The sequence below is a fragment of the Aptenodytes forsteri genome, unplaced genomic scaffold (genome assembly GCF_000699145.1).
Source record: "Aptenodytes forsteri isolate BGI_AS27 unplaced genomic scaffold, ASM69914v1 Scaffold356, whole genome shotgun sequence".
Lineage (NCBI taxonomy): Eukaryota > Metazoa > Chordata > Aves > Sphenisciformes > Spheniscidae > Aptenodytes > Aptenodytes forsteri.
In genome coordinates, this window is record NW_008795436.1 from 1567444 (window position 1) to 1582073 (window position 14630).

The 14630-nt window shown below is 35.6% G+C and overlaps 1 protein-coding gene across 1 annotated transcript in view; it reads left to right on the plus strand.

The window, feature by feature from the left end:
• The first annotated feature begins 1231 nt into the window (after positions 1–1231).
• The window catches only part of DPY19L3 (dpy-19 like 3 (C. elegans)), a 38368-nt gene continuing 24969 nt past the window's right edge, over positions 1232–14630 (plus strand). The window contains exons 1-7 of the mRNA XM_009281056.2: positions 1232–1362; positions 2853–2986; positions 10326–10416; positions 11273–11394; positions 11595–11740; positions 13331–13454; positions 14241–14375. Coding sequence (XP_009279331.1) covers positions 1260–1362; positions 2853–2986; positions 10326–10416; positions 11273–11394; positions 11595–11740; positions 13331–13454; positions 14241–14375 — 855 coding nt within the window. The 5' untranslated portion in view covers positions 1232–1259. The remainder of the gene's footprint in view (positions 1363–2852; positions 2987–10325; positions 10417–11272; positions 11395–11594; positions 11741–13330; positions 13455–14240; positions 14376–14630) is intronic.

Genomic DNA, 14630 nt, shown 5'->3' on the forward strand with positions numbered 1-14630 from the left:
CGGCCTCTGCCCGGGCTCCCCATCGTGCCCCCCGGGGCCGGCCTGCAGCCGCGGAGCCTGCCCCCCGCCCCGCTGCCCCAGGCCTCGCCTCCCCTCACCTTAGGCAGCTGTGGGGACGGAGGTGGGACGTTCCCTTCCCGGCGCCCTGTCGAGGCTTTCCTCGGGCGTGCCGGGCAAAACCGTTCCCTTCGGCATAAAGGCATTGAGGAAAGCTGACTGAGACTGGCGGGGGGGGGAAAAAAAAAGGGTCCATATTGCCTGTATTAGTTAATTGTAAGGTTTTCTACAAACCAGCTGTTTAAAAACAACTTAGATAGATGCTCACATAGTTCCCTCCAGGTGTTTTCCCAGGCATGTGGGGAAGAGATGAAGCTAATCCACTGCAAAAACTTTAAAACAACAAAGTTGTGCGGTTGAGGTATATTTCTTAGAGCATTACCGTTACCAGTCAGTTACACCAGTGGTAACACAAGTATCACTGTTTGCGCTCTGGGAATGGTAGCAGATTTTTGCATTCAGGATGGGACATCATTGGTTTTCAAATGTAGAATGGCAGGTTGAAGCAGCTTTACATATGGACCATGCTCGCAGAGCAGAGAGTGCCTGGGAATTGACAGGGGAGTGACTAGCTGCTCTTCTTTTTGCCTTTTTTGTAATGTTTTCAAATTTTATGGTGCTTTAATAGTATGAAACATCAAGCATTTTCTTAATGTTTTTTTTCTAGTTTTTTATAACACGTTCTCTGGCATCATTTTTGCATGTTATGGCCCCCTTTTTCAGGATTTCCTGAAAGCCAAGATTTAAAAAACTGGCTTTCTATTTTAGGTGCCCAACTAAAATACCCTAAAAGAACTACTTTTTCCTTGAAGGGCTTACACTTTTTCAAAGAAGTGGAGCCTGGTGTGCATTTTGAGCCAAGGGCCAGAAGCGAGGGCAGTCAGAACAATGAATCATTCTGAAAACCTGTTCAAGAGTATGTAAAATTGTGAACTTAAGTCTTTACAAATTTAAGATAATGTTTTCTGTAATTTCATTTGCACTCTGAGTTGTACAAATTTAAAAAATCTTGCCTTTGTGTAAGATACACTTCAACTACAGCATAGTTCTGTAAGTCAAAGTCTCTGATGGCAGTAAAATATGGTTCTGTTTTCAGATATTTCATACAGTATTAAGTGAATGTTTGGGTAGGAAGATGTATTGCTTGTATGTGCCCATTTAGGAGTCAGACTGAAGAATAATGAATTAAAGTGACTGACATCATGACAACCGTAAGACAGAGAAGGGCTGGAAAAGGCACAGAAGCGGCTGAAGATCAGCCTTCAGAGGAGAAGAATGTGAAGCCTGATGGGAAAATTCTGTCTGGTGGGTAATGAAAAGGGTTGTAACATTATGGCTTTTTAGTAGTGTTTAGCTTTTGGTATCTATCCTAAGCACAGGTTAGAACCTAGGTACCTACCAAATACATTTTCATACTTGACTATCTATCACCAAAATAAATTGGATGGGACAGAAGGCGTGCAGATAACTGCGTGTCAATCTCTATTTTAAAATCCTAATTTAAATTGGTGAGAATAATTTTTTTCCATTTAGTATCAGTGACAAACTATCAGATTTCATATAGCCATCGTAGGTTCTTAAATGAATCCCAGTTCAAATCATTGGTAACATAAAAGGATTTGAAGACCTCTGATGAGTTGTACTTAAATATAAGCAGATTGCACATGAAATCTGAATTTAACTGGAAACCATTGCTTTTTAACTATAGGACAAACTAGCTAGGTAAATTTAAAAGTGAGACATTAAACAGATCCTCGAATTAAGACACTTAAGTAATGAAATACTGGCAACATTTTTGTTTGGAAATATAACTTTAGAGTTGCAAAGTTTGTTGGCTTTGGTTTTCTTTAATTAACTTATTTTAAGGGATGTTTTGATCTAAATTCCAAATGTTTCTATATATGCAATTTGGGTAGATGAAAGGCAAGTTACATTGTTGTTTCTACACAAGTACACTTAGGCTATATACAAAATGGGAAAGTGATCATAGTTCTCATCCAGCCCAGCCCTCAGTTCCGTTGAATTGCGTATTTGGTACCCATTATGTAGACGTCACACACGTCATACATGGTATGGAATAGCCATTTCAAAGATACAATTCCAGATCGCTAAGATCCATATTAAGCCTTATATAAACATTAAAAAAAAAACAAACAAACAACTAAAAAAACCAGGAACATAAGTGTACAATGAATTGATCGAGTTACCTAGAAACGCAACCTTTCTTTCCCATCATTCCATCTATAATCTTATTCTGATGTCAGCAGGAGGTCATCTGCAATTCAAAGCATGACACCATTATCAAAGGCTGCTTTGGCCGCTGTTCAGTCTCTTTGTGTGTATTTAGTGAGACTTCTGAACCTTCAGTGTTGTTTTTTACAAAAACCAAGCAAACCCCCAAAACACAGGCAGCTGTTTTAAGATGTGTGAAGTCTTACTTTGTGATCTAACAGTCATCCTGTATTGCCTTAATTAAAAAAGTTGCCCTGGAGGATATTTCAATTTAGATTTACAAATTAGATATGGTATTTATTGAGATTTGTATAGGATCACGGTGTTCTTAACCTATAACTACATTTTAGCAATTAAGGCACACCTTATTTCACTTTGCATGTAAATAAAATACTCTGAGTTTGCTATATGAGAAAATACTATAAAGACCTCTTAAAACCAAGTCTCCTCTTACCTACAGAATGTAAACTGTACTAGCACAGGCAATGTATAAATGAGTTTCCAAAATTCCTTTAAGTTGAATTATGTTTCACAATTACAGAGTGAAATATTTTTCTTCCAAGATCATACAGGTGGAAAGCTGTGGAACGTACTCTCAATAAGTGTTGGTGGAATTGTTGCTCTCTCTCTTGGACTTCTTACTTCTGTTTATGTTGCTACACTGCATGAAAATGACCTGTGGTTTTCCAATATTAAGGTAACAGTAATTTTCATAGTTTCATCAGTGCTTTCATAGAGCGTTAATATGAGTTGTGGTTTAACCCCAGTTGGCAACTAAGCACCACACAGCTGCTCGCTCGCTCCCCCCTGGTGGGATGGGGGAGAGAATCGGAAGGGTAAAATCCCAGCCAAAACCAGCACAGAGTGTTAGTTGAAATTCCACTTATTTATGTATTTGTCTTGTAACTTGCTCAAAAACAGAATATTTCATTTTTTTAGAATTTAATTTTTAAAAAGCTGTGCTTCCCTTTCCACCACTTTTTAAATACTTGATCATTTCTATAAATATGTTTCCCCAATTTTTCTCTAAAAACATTGCTACACAGCTCCTGCCCAAGTTGTAGCTGTGGTTCTTCCAACCATTGATCATTATCTAGAACAGGATTTCAACAATCTACTATATGTTGCTCTATAATCATTTTTCTTTTATCCAGAGCAATTCAAAACCAAACAAAAACCAGTTAAAATAAACAATATGCAAAATCCTGGCACACAGTTCTTTAATTGTATTTATACTGTGATATTGTAATACAGTTTAGGCACAGTCTCTTACTATTCAATACTAATTTTATATAATGTTATCCTAAACGTGCAAACTTCAAAACATATTTCACACATTCACCAATGTAAAACCAACCATTCCCAAGATCCAGGACTGACTAGTTTTTTCCTAGAATCATTGCATGGCAAAATAATGCAGCTGTACACATATCTAAATTTAACCAGAGAAAAGAAACAGGTGAGTAATTTTCCTTTTAGATGCCTAAAATTCACTCTGTTAGGTCAATGTATTACGTTATTCAAAGAGGACGTATATTTAATTGGCATACTTGCATTGCAATATGTCTTTCCTATACGACACACCTTTTCTGTCCCAGAAACATTTATGTTCCCGTAATAAAAATAGTTGCCACTTACTGAAACAATTGCTGTTTTATTATACATATAATGCTGTTTTGTACCCACTCTCATCTTTCTTTGAATATATAGATAGATTGTACATATGTTGAAGGTACACCTTAGGTTTGCCTTTTCCTTCCAAAAGCAAGTATTGATTAATTTCACAGGTATTGTGTATTTTGAAGTACAAACAGGCATGGTCTTGTGGCAATGTATGAACATAACGGATACAGCATTTTTATTCTGTTGAACTGATACAGAGGCACACAAAGTTCACTGAGAGAAGCAAGTCTGTAGTTGCAATTAAGTTGCCCCCCAATGGATGAAATGCTCATTTTATTTGATAATTATTGTTTTCATTTTAAGTATACTAGAATGCCATTAGCTATTAAAACTGAAATAAAACCCTCTAGATATTTTTAGTCTGGATTCTGTTGTCTCTGTAGCTCTCATTTCATCCTATGAAGTTGATATGACAACTAGAACATTGGAACCTGAGCAATTGCAGCCAATTTGATGGAAAGATTCTAAAAAGCATTAAGTTCATCTACCAGTAGGTTAAAGGAGAAAGAGATGCAGATATTCAGTGATCTCACATTATACCTTTTTCAGTAAGATGTGAACTCCACCAGAGAATGCATGTGGCTACAGTGCTAATTTTAAACTGATAACAGGAAAAGCTTTAATGAGATTTCACGTATTATTAGAGATAAAATAACCAGTTGTAACACAGAGCCAAAAGTGATCAGGCTTCATACATACTCCTGCTTTTTGGAGCTGTGTGTTCAGTGAGCGTATACTGTTTGTGTTTTTTGTGTACACACTCTCAACTTACATTGTTTCTAAGGATAACTTCCCAAATAGAAGGCTATAGCTCTAACTTGATTGATCAGACAAATGCAATTTATTTTGTAAACACTTACATCCCAAGTGAGATTCAAAGGTACTTTTAAAGATTTGTTCTCAAATTATTTATTACAGCTTGAGACCAAACAGGTAGTATCCCATGCAGTTTATTTGCAAATACAAAGAAGGTTGGGGATGAGTCAAGTGTGATCAAATTTTCTGCAATTGTCTGCCAAGTCAGACTGACTCTGCTTTCAGCTTTCCAGGGTTTTACTGTTAACCTAAATATAGTCTAGACTTGTTTTCTTGCCAGTATCCGTATCAGAGCATTTTGTGGGCATAAGGGAGAATAGCAAGATAAGAAATCTAAACTGTGTATTTTGATACACTTTCTCTTAACTAAGCTGAGAAAGAATACATGGATGAGATAAAGTTTGAACAAAATACTGTTTGTATTGATACTACGTATGAAGAGCCTGTGAAATTTCCTGTAAAGCTGAGACAGGAAGGCTCATCCTAACATCTGTAAAACAGTGTATAGACATCTCTGTGCCTATATGTATGCGTGGACATTGTAGTATCTCTAGATGTATGTACATGTTTTCCAACATTTCTGAATTGGCTAATCTTACAATTACAGTACATACCGTATACTAATAAAAGACAAGAATAAAATATGCTATGGAAAAATCTGAGATCCTAAAAAATTATGTTGAAAATAAATGGAAAATTTGCTTTTTTCTCTAACATTTTATAGTTTGGCCAAAGCATATATTTTTGCATATGTTAACTGAATTTTCTAAACATTTTGAAAGAGTAAGTTTTATTTTAATGCGTACCCCAGCCCGAATTCTCAGAAGGGAGGACTGTAGTCTAATCCTTGGCACGCAATTATTGCATGCCTTGCTTAATGAAGCACAGAGGTTATTTTGTTCTATTTTATTTGTATTAAAGATTACATATAGAATAAACGGACGCAATACAAATACACATCCAGTGTTTCATTAACCCCCATGCCTATGAAACATAGTAGCGCATCACCACTGCTCTGAAACATAGAAAAGAAAAGAAATTCTAAATCAGTTATATTTCCATACATTTTAAATTAGTAACTTCAGTCACTCTGGCTGTAAACTGCAAATGTGGGGATTTTATGTTACTGAACTCGGATATAAAAATTGTATAACAACATACTAGCTCCCTGAACTTTATTCCTTTCTTCCAATAAGCTACAATTAGTCAGATGGTAAGAATTCATACACAAAAGCGTACGTATGGCTACTAAATTAATATAGCAAGACGTAATGGGAGACTTGTTTTGTCATTTTTTCTTTTATGTGAAGGTACTCCTCTCTTTGTACATCAGTAGAAGGAGGTCTGCAGTGTTTATCTGACACTTTTGCACTAAACTAGACAGAGGTTTTTACATAAACCATTTAGGTACAAAAGGTGGAACTCTTGTCCTGAAGACCCCATTGATATATAAACATCATGATTGCATAGTTACAAAATTGTGCAGTTTGCCAATTGTATTCAACCCTAAAAATTGCAAGTAAAAAGAGTTCATTATGCAAAGTCATGATTCTTAACTTCTAAATAATTGAAGTCACAACTTGCACATACACTTGTAGTGATTGCCTTTCTGTAATTTCAGTTGCAATTCATAGAAAGCCAGTTCAGTTTTGGGTGTCTTCCAGCAATGGTTCACCCAGCTAGAAAAACTGTTCTGTGGTTGTTACACCGTTCTGTTCCATTTTGAATATGGCTTTCAACAGTGCATTGATTTCAGCTGCTGCAGTGTGTGTGAATCTTGTTCTTATTTGCTAATAAATATGCCTGCTATTACAAATTTGCCATGGTTATTGGAGAAAGATGTAAAATTGTTTTCTTATCAGAAAAACTGAAAATGCAGATCTTGAAGAGTGGTTTATGCTGTGAAAGAGGTACATGATTGGTATTCTTTTTTTTTTTTTTTTTTGTTCCAAGACTTCCTGAAAGAACGATGAAAAAAATGAGAATGCAGAATACCATGTCACATAGTCAGAAGCTGTGTTTGTGTACACTTCCAGCAGGGATCACAGAAGGTTATAATCACTTCCTTGACTAAACAATTTTGAAGAAAAAAGTTTGAATCTCTTCTCATATACATTAAAGCAACAGAGATTTCTATTTATGATGGTGAAAGCCAAAACAGATTTCTTATCCAAAAATCCTTTCTCAGTTTTCTGAAAACTTTCTGGCATGACACATCTAAAATGGCTAGTCTATTTTCAGTGATTTTTCAATAGCAGTTTAGTGACTGCTCCTCAAGTACAGTATCTTCTGGGAACAGGATCTACTATGAAAATAACAAAATGGGGAGGCAGGGGGAGAATTGCATCACCTCTCCTGTCAGCTGTTGTATTGCTTGTTCAAATGCAAACTCTGAAGAAACTTTGAACAGGAATGAGCCAAGGCCACATAGCAAATTAATACTGTAACACAAACAGGGAAACTTCAGAGCTTTCATTTGTTCTTCATCCCTTCTGAGTAAGCATTTAGACTACTATTACTGAATTTTCCTTTAATAAAATTGCTGCTTGCAAGAAGTCAGGAATAAAAATACCAAATTTTAAATCTTTAAGACATGCAGGATAAGAATTCTGGGATTCCTTCTCTGAAGTGCTTATATTTTCCCTTTTTACATTTTGAATATAAAAGAAAGATGAAAAAAAGTGGGGAAACAGGAAGCCGCCTAATTAGAACTCTACTAAATGATGCGTAAGCCATAAAGAGATGGAGGGCAGTCCAGTACTTTAGTGGTACTTTTCCAAAGAGGTACCTGTTGAGTTGTCATGGGTACTTTTACTCTGGATCAAAAGTCTGATCTGAGTAGGAACGGTGCCATTCTAACAGATGGGCATGAGGTTAGCCAGCCAAGAGACCATGTACAAGGATTAAATACGTTTGCCGAAGGCATGATTCTCAACCAGGAACACTGATAGCAGCTGTCTGTATTGAGTTTCCACTTTATGGTTGAGACAACGTTCAAATCTTTCTGATCTCAAATTGAACAACTAAAAAATATTTTCAGTTACACAAATTGTGTTTTAGCTTTGTCAAAAAGAAAAGTAATTGAAGCTTTGCTTATGCTCTTTATTTATAGAAAAACTCAACTTGGACTTTGCCTGCTTGCTCAGTATTCTGAATGACTTGGTTAAGGAGTTTGAGGAAACCTAAGCTCTAGAATTTTGCACTGCCCTTGAGAGGAAGTCCTTTGTATTTTGTTTTGAATGCTTAATATTATTAGGATACAATTGCATAAATTGAAATCATATGAAACTCTATATGTATCCTGGAGGATAGTGTTCTTTTTTTTTCCTTGGAACAGCAATAACTTCTTTGTTAAAGACTCACAAATTGAATATACAGAAAGATAAACGTGCTCTTACAATGCTTACCCATAAGTCTGTATGTTTTTATTGACATGGAATACTAGGAAAAGTATAAATTGCTGTAGAATTGGAAAAGTATTGTGAGTGAATAAAACAGATGTTATCTTAGCATGAAACAGATGTAAAACTCACTAGTGTTTGTCTCATAAAGTATAGCATTTGGTTGAATACAGCTGGTGCCAGGATTACAAATTAATCATGTTTGAATGCATTTTTGCTAATTAGATCCCCCTCTGAGACTACTCTTTCCCCCTTAATAAATTCCAAATGTTAACGTTCCTTTTTTTCTTTTTTTTTTTTTTATGAGCACTTAGAATCAGCCACTTTTTGGGATTAGAAAACTTTTCAGTAGTGATGAATTTGAAACCAGAGCTCATTCAAAATCCAGCGTTCTCATTTTGCTAAGTGTGTGGCTTTTAGTATTTAGTGCCAATGTCAGTTTTGTCTGCTGGTATTATAATGATTTGTATGTCGTAGAGCAGCTGGAGAGTTTAATTGTGAACTTACATTGAATCAGATGCATTTTTATCTGTTGAGAAAACTTTTCAGTAGTGATGAATTTGAAACCAGAGCTCATTCAAAATCCAGCGTTCTCATTTTGCTAAGTGTGTGGCTTTTAGTATTTAGTGCCAATGTCAGTTTTGTCTGCTGGTATTATAATGATTTGTATGTCGTAGAGCAGCTGGAGAGTTTAATTGTGAACTTACATTGAATCAGATGCATTTTTATCTGTTGATTTTTCTCAGACCAGAACTAATATTGGTTTAGTTTGTCAACAGTTGACTTCAATAAAACGCATGTTTAGAGATAAGATTCTATACTGGGCAGTAGAGGAGGAAGGAATATGATTTTTTGTCTAGCTTTATGTTAGCTCTGAAATAGTATTGATTCTGTTCCAGCAAAAGAGATGGGACTGTATAAGAAACATGAAAGTCTTGGGATTCTATGCACGGTTGCATTAACCAGAATGGCATTCATAAAAATCTCAGAAAACGGTAACGTTCTGTTATTTCAGTAATGTTCTTTTGTAAAGAAAGCTGAATTAATAAGATTGTTTTTAGAAATCTCACTTAAATTTCATAATGACTTGCATACACCACATACAGGAATCTCATTTTCAAATCTGGATATAAACCTTTTCTAACTTACTGCTTATGAGAGATACTTGCTGGGATGTTTTTATATGAACTACTAAAAAGATCACTAATAATAAAACAATTTTGTATAAGATGACTATTACTTCTCTTCAGATTGGTTGTTCATGCAGTCTTTCTTTGTTTAAATGTGGTTGTCCAAGGCTCTGAATTAGTAAAATTTCATTAGGCCTTCACAACTAATGAGTTAACAAAAGGAGGTGAATTCCAAAGCAAAGTTCCGGTACTGAGAGCAGTTTTCTCTAGGAGAGCTTTCATATCTCACTAGACTCCACCTGCTGCAATATCAGCCAAGAAAGAGGCATAGTTTGAAGTGTACCTAGTTAAAATAATTTGAACATTTTAAAATTAAAAATAATAACTTTACCTACACCTAAAAACAAGTAAAGAATCGCTTTTCCTTTAGCCTGTAATTTAAGTATGAGAGTGATGAACAGCTGGTTTCCTGCAAGAAACAGCATTTAACAAGTGAGCAGCAGCATACCCTGCCAGCCGAAATATCGGACTGGTATTATGGTGCAGTCCCAAGTATAGCACACGGAATTAATTGAGCCTTAAGGTGGCAAAGCCATGGAACACGATGGGATATCTACATCTGGAAGAAGAGGTTAAATGCATGGAGCAAGCATATGCAGTTTTAAAGTCCAGCTGTTGGTCACTGCACCTATCTAAACATTGAATATTACAAAAACATAGTAAAAGATCCAAAATGTTTCTGAACAGCATATCAGAATCACAAAAGGCATGTACATTTCCCCAGCTAACAGAGGCGTTGACGCCTCAGCCATTTGCCTCTCACCCTAATTTGTCCATGTATTTTACCTTTATTTGAACTAAGTTGCATAGAATGCACGAACCCAAAGACTCAAGCCACTGTATAGGTCAATTTCCCTGGTGCAGCAAGAATTTGAGTTGAAGGCAGCTTCATACGATTGTGAAAAGCAAATAGAAAGTGAATTTACTATTGAACTTTCACTTGCAGGAAGTCGAAAGAGAAATTTCATTCAGAACAGAATGTGGACTTTATTATTCCTACTACAAACAGATGATTCAGGCTGCTTCCATCCAGCAAGGTATTGTAAACTGTAAAGTAAGTTTTGCTTCACGTTGCCAGCTGACTATTTTTAATATTTTTTCAAATATAGTTGAGAACAAGGAATACTGTAACTGTGAAAGATAGCGTAACAACTGTACTGGAGACAGATTTATTCTGTTCATATGCCAGGGAGCCACTAAGTTGTGGACATAATAAATTTCACAATGATACATCGGTTTCTGTGCCACACCTTCACATTCTGATGAAGGCAATCACTTTGAGGGACAACTTTCGTATCTGTTAAGGTTTCAGCCTTGCTGGTTTATTTAGTGTATTACTTTCATTTTTATTCTTCTCTTGTTTAATTTGAATTATGAGCTATTTGTGGGAAGGGGCAGTGTTTTTTGCTGTATGTCTGGACAGTAAGTGACACAATGAGCAGCTTCCAAGGAAATCATACACGATGATGGGGTTTTCTGTGACAGTCTCATGTTTTCTAGATACTTAACTGTTGCTCCCTAACAATTTTGCTTATACTACACATTTGTCAATATTAACATCACCTGTGTTCAAAGTAGTAACAAGAATGGTTCTCAAGATCCAGTATGTACCACAGATTCTATGCTAGGAATGTAAGTGTAAAAATAAATGTTTTATACATTACTAAATATATAGTACTTGAATTAGCACTCTGAGTCACATTTGAAGCAGGGAAACTGAAGACCTCAGAAGGTCATGTTGATTCAGAGGTAATGTGATCTGAATCCTTGATTCAAAGTTTGCAGTTTTTGATGAGAGATCCTAAAATACCTTTGAAAAAGTTATTCACTGTTCAAATGAAGATGGAGGGGGAAAATGACAATCTCCTATTTCAATTTCTCTTTATCGTTAAGGTTTACATGGTTTAGTATATGACAATAAAACTGAATCTGTGAGGACAATTAACATACTTGAAAGAATGAATGTTTACCAGGAGGTGTTACTCAGCATTCTGTATAGGATTCTTCCAATTCAGGTAGGCATTTATTTATGGCTTTAGATTGTAAGTGCATTATGAAGATTGCCCAGTGAATCATAGCTCCCCTTTTCAGTTATTTTCTAATTAGAAATATTCCTGATACCTTTTTAATTTGTAAAAGCAAAACCTAATTCATATTAAGTATAGTCCCCCCCAAGAGTGTTTTATGTCAACATCAGTATTCTTGTGTTTTACAGCAATACCTAGAGCCCGTTTATTTTTATATCTACACTTTGTTTGGACTTCAGGCAGTTTATGTCATTGCTCTGTATGTAACAAGCTGGCTTCTTAGTGGAACATGGCTTTCAGGGTTGTTGGCAGCTTGCTGGTATATTACAAACAGGTAAGTGAGATTAAACATTTGATCTTTCTAAAATTGTACCTCATTTTGAAGGTAAGGCATGAAACCTTCAAATGCATGATTAATTGGACAAAAAATGGAACTATAAGGCCTCTCTCCAGATTAGCCAGAAAATGGAAAAAAATGTTTAAATAATACAAAATAATCAGAAAATAATCAGAAATGAGCTGACATTGCCGACTAGGATTATAAAGTTTCAAGAAGTTTGAGTAGAAAATTTTGGCTTAAATTGGTCTCTGAAAGTGGACTACATCTTTCAGATGTGTCTGGATCTCCAGATGATGTACCCTGTCTTCTCCAGCCTAGGATCCCTTAGGTGTTAGACACCTGCATATATGTCCTTCAGGTCTCTCCTCACTGCCCCACACCCAACTTCCAGGGATTCCTTCAACAACCTAAGATCATCAGAAGTTCAGCTTCTCGGTTCCCTTATTCCTGTAGACATCTGCACTAAGACTCGCAAGAATAAAGATGGTAATTGAGCTGTTCTAGTGCTTTATCACTTGAAGAATTCTCAACTTGGAGAGAAAAACTAAAGAACTGGCTTTATGCCAGCAGTAAGCTGCTGGCATGAAGCTAAGACTGGTGACATAGGCTGTTAACTGTAAATTAATCAAGAAAATAAAAGTACAGTGTCAGTTCTATCAAAACTGTTTGATATGTTAATCAGCAGCTGTAAAGAAGTTTATCTGCAAGCATGTCCATTACAGAATAATTATAGGTATATAGTGGTAAAACGTTTCTTTCTCCAAAGATGAAAGTAATTAAAAAATACATGCAGTGTGCAGTAGTTCACTTGTTTATTTCATGAGGTCATCTTTTCCATTTACAGAATATTTGGAGCAGATTTGTTCTGTCCATCTTTCTAATAATTCATGAACAATGGAAGCTTGTTATCCTTTATGCAAATAGAACAAGTACATCGAATTGATTTGGATAAAGACTTTCTGTCCAGATGAAGTAAATCTGAGGCTACTGAGTAACTCCATTTTAGACATTTTTTTCATCCAGCTAAGAATGTCTCAGATGTGTTGCTTACTTTCCTTTTTAGCAAATGTTTTCTCTACACAAGAAAAAAGGGAATTATTTTTTGTTTTTAATTCAGGTTTTGTAAATGACTGCCCTTTGAGGAGCTTTTACTAACTTCCATCACATACTTTTTATGTTAGAACATTCAAAAAATGACCAGAAGTTCCTACCAGTTTAGCAGTATTCAAATCCCATGCACTGGGATCACAGTGAAGAAATTGATACCTATTTATTCTTATATGTGCTTTTTGCAAACCAAAAAATGAAGTAAAATTACCTGTGGCATGAAAACTCCACATGCTGGATTTTGGGAGTTTTTGGTTTGGGGTTTGTTTGTTCATTTTTAAATTACATATTTTAAATGACTTGCAGAACCTTCATAATGATGTTTTTTCAGAGCTGGGCATGTTGAAGGAACTAGAGTGTAGAGCCTCCATTTTTATAAGTAGTTTAAATACCACAAAGATGCCTGTCTTTGCAACTTCTCTGTCACCAAGTTGGTGTTTTATTTGTTTTACATTTATGAAACTCTGTTTTGTACAGAACAGATACTACAAGAGTAGAATTTACCATTCCTTTAAGAGAGAACTGGGCATTACCGTTCTTTGCTGTTCAGATAGCAGCCATCACATACCTACTCAGAACTCATTTACAGCCTGTTCAAGAAGTGAGTATTTCTAACAAGTATGACACAGTAAAATTAGTATCAGAAAACTGTCTATAAAACTTAGGACAAAATACTTAATAAGCGTTTACAGCAGTGGATATACACACACACACAAAAATCACAATGTTGAAAACATTAATCAGATGAGCCTTCTGTTAATTTAGATGTGGTTGAAATACAAAGGAATACATATACTCAGCACTGAAAAAAAATAAAGGTAAGCTCTAAAGAGTACAAGACAACAGTACTGTGTATTTAAGAAAACATGAGAGTAACACAAAGTGGGCAGGAGAGGAGCTTGTAAAGCACAAGGATTAAAGATTTTCTTTTGATTTCATTTGTTGTACAAATTTAAGAGGTTGTCCTGATCTGCAAGAATAAAAGCAAATTGGTGATACAGTTTTTTTGACAAACAGTTCTTAAGTTATTACTCCTCAATTTGATCAAATAACTGCTATTTATAGCATAGTAAAACACATATTGCATGTTAATCTATGGGCTGAAACTATTTGAGATCTCACCATTTTCTTGCAAGTGGTATTAAAATGGTAAAATACAGGCATAAATACAAGAACCTGTAACTCTAAAAAGTGTTCATTATCCTCCAAGCAGTTACTGCAGTTAGAAAACTCATATTAATGTTTTAAAAATGGATTTAAAATAAAACCAAATTAAGGTGGGTTTTGGTTGGTTTTGTTGGGGTATTTTTGGGGATTTTGGTTGTTTGTTTTGTTTTTTAATGAAGGAAACTATAAAGTTAAATAAAACTTCGTTCCCTCCTTCCAGAGATTGACAGTTACGGCTGTATTCATAGCAACATTTCTCTTTAGCCTGACTTGGCAATTTAATCAGTTTATGATGCTGATACAAGCATTGGCACTGTTCATACTGGACTGCTTTGACATGCTTCCCACAGCAAAGGTAAGATTATGTTTGGAAATAACCAAATGTTTTTCTTTTCTATCATAAAGCTAACAGTTTTGGAGGTATTTTACTAACCAGTGGCCTGGATGCTCAAAGTAATACAGATTATGCGCTGTACTGCTTTGTGCTTTTAAGTAATCACAGTGTATATACTGCAAGTGTAAAAATGAATACTCAGAACAACACCATTTGCTTGCACGCAAGCAAAGCAAAACAAAGCATCCATTCACTCCTTCCCATCGGCAGGCAGGT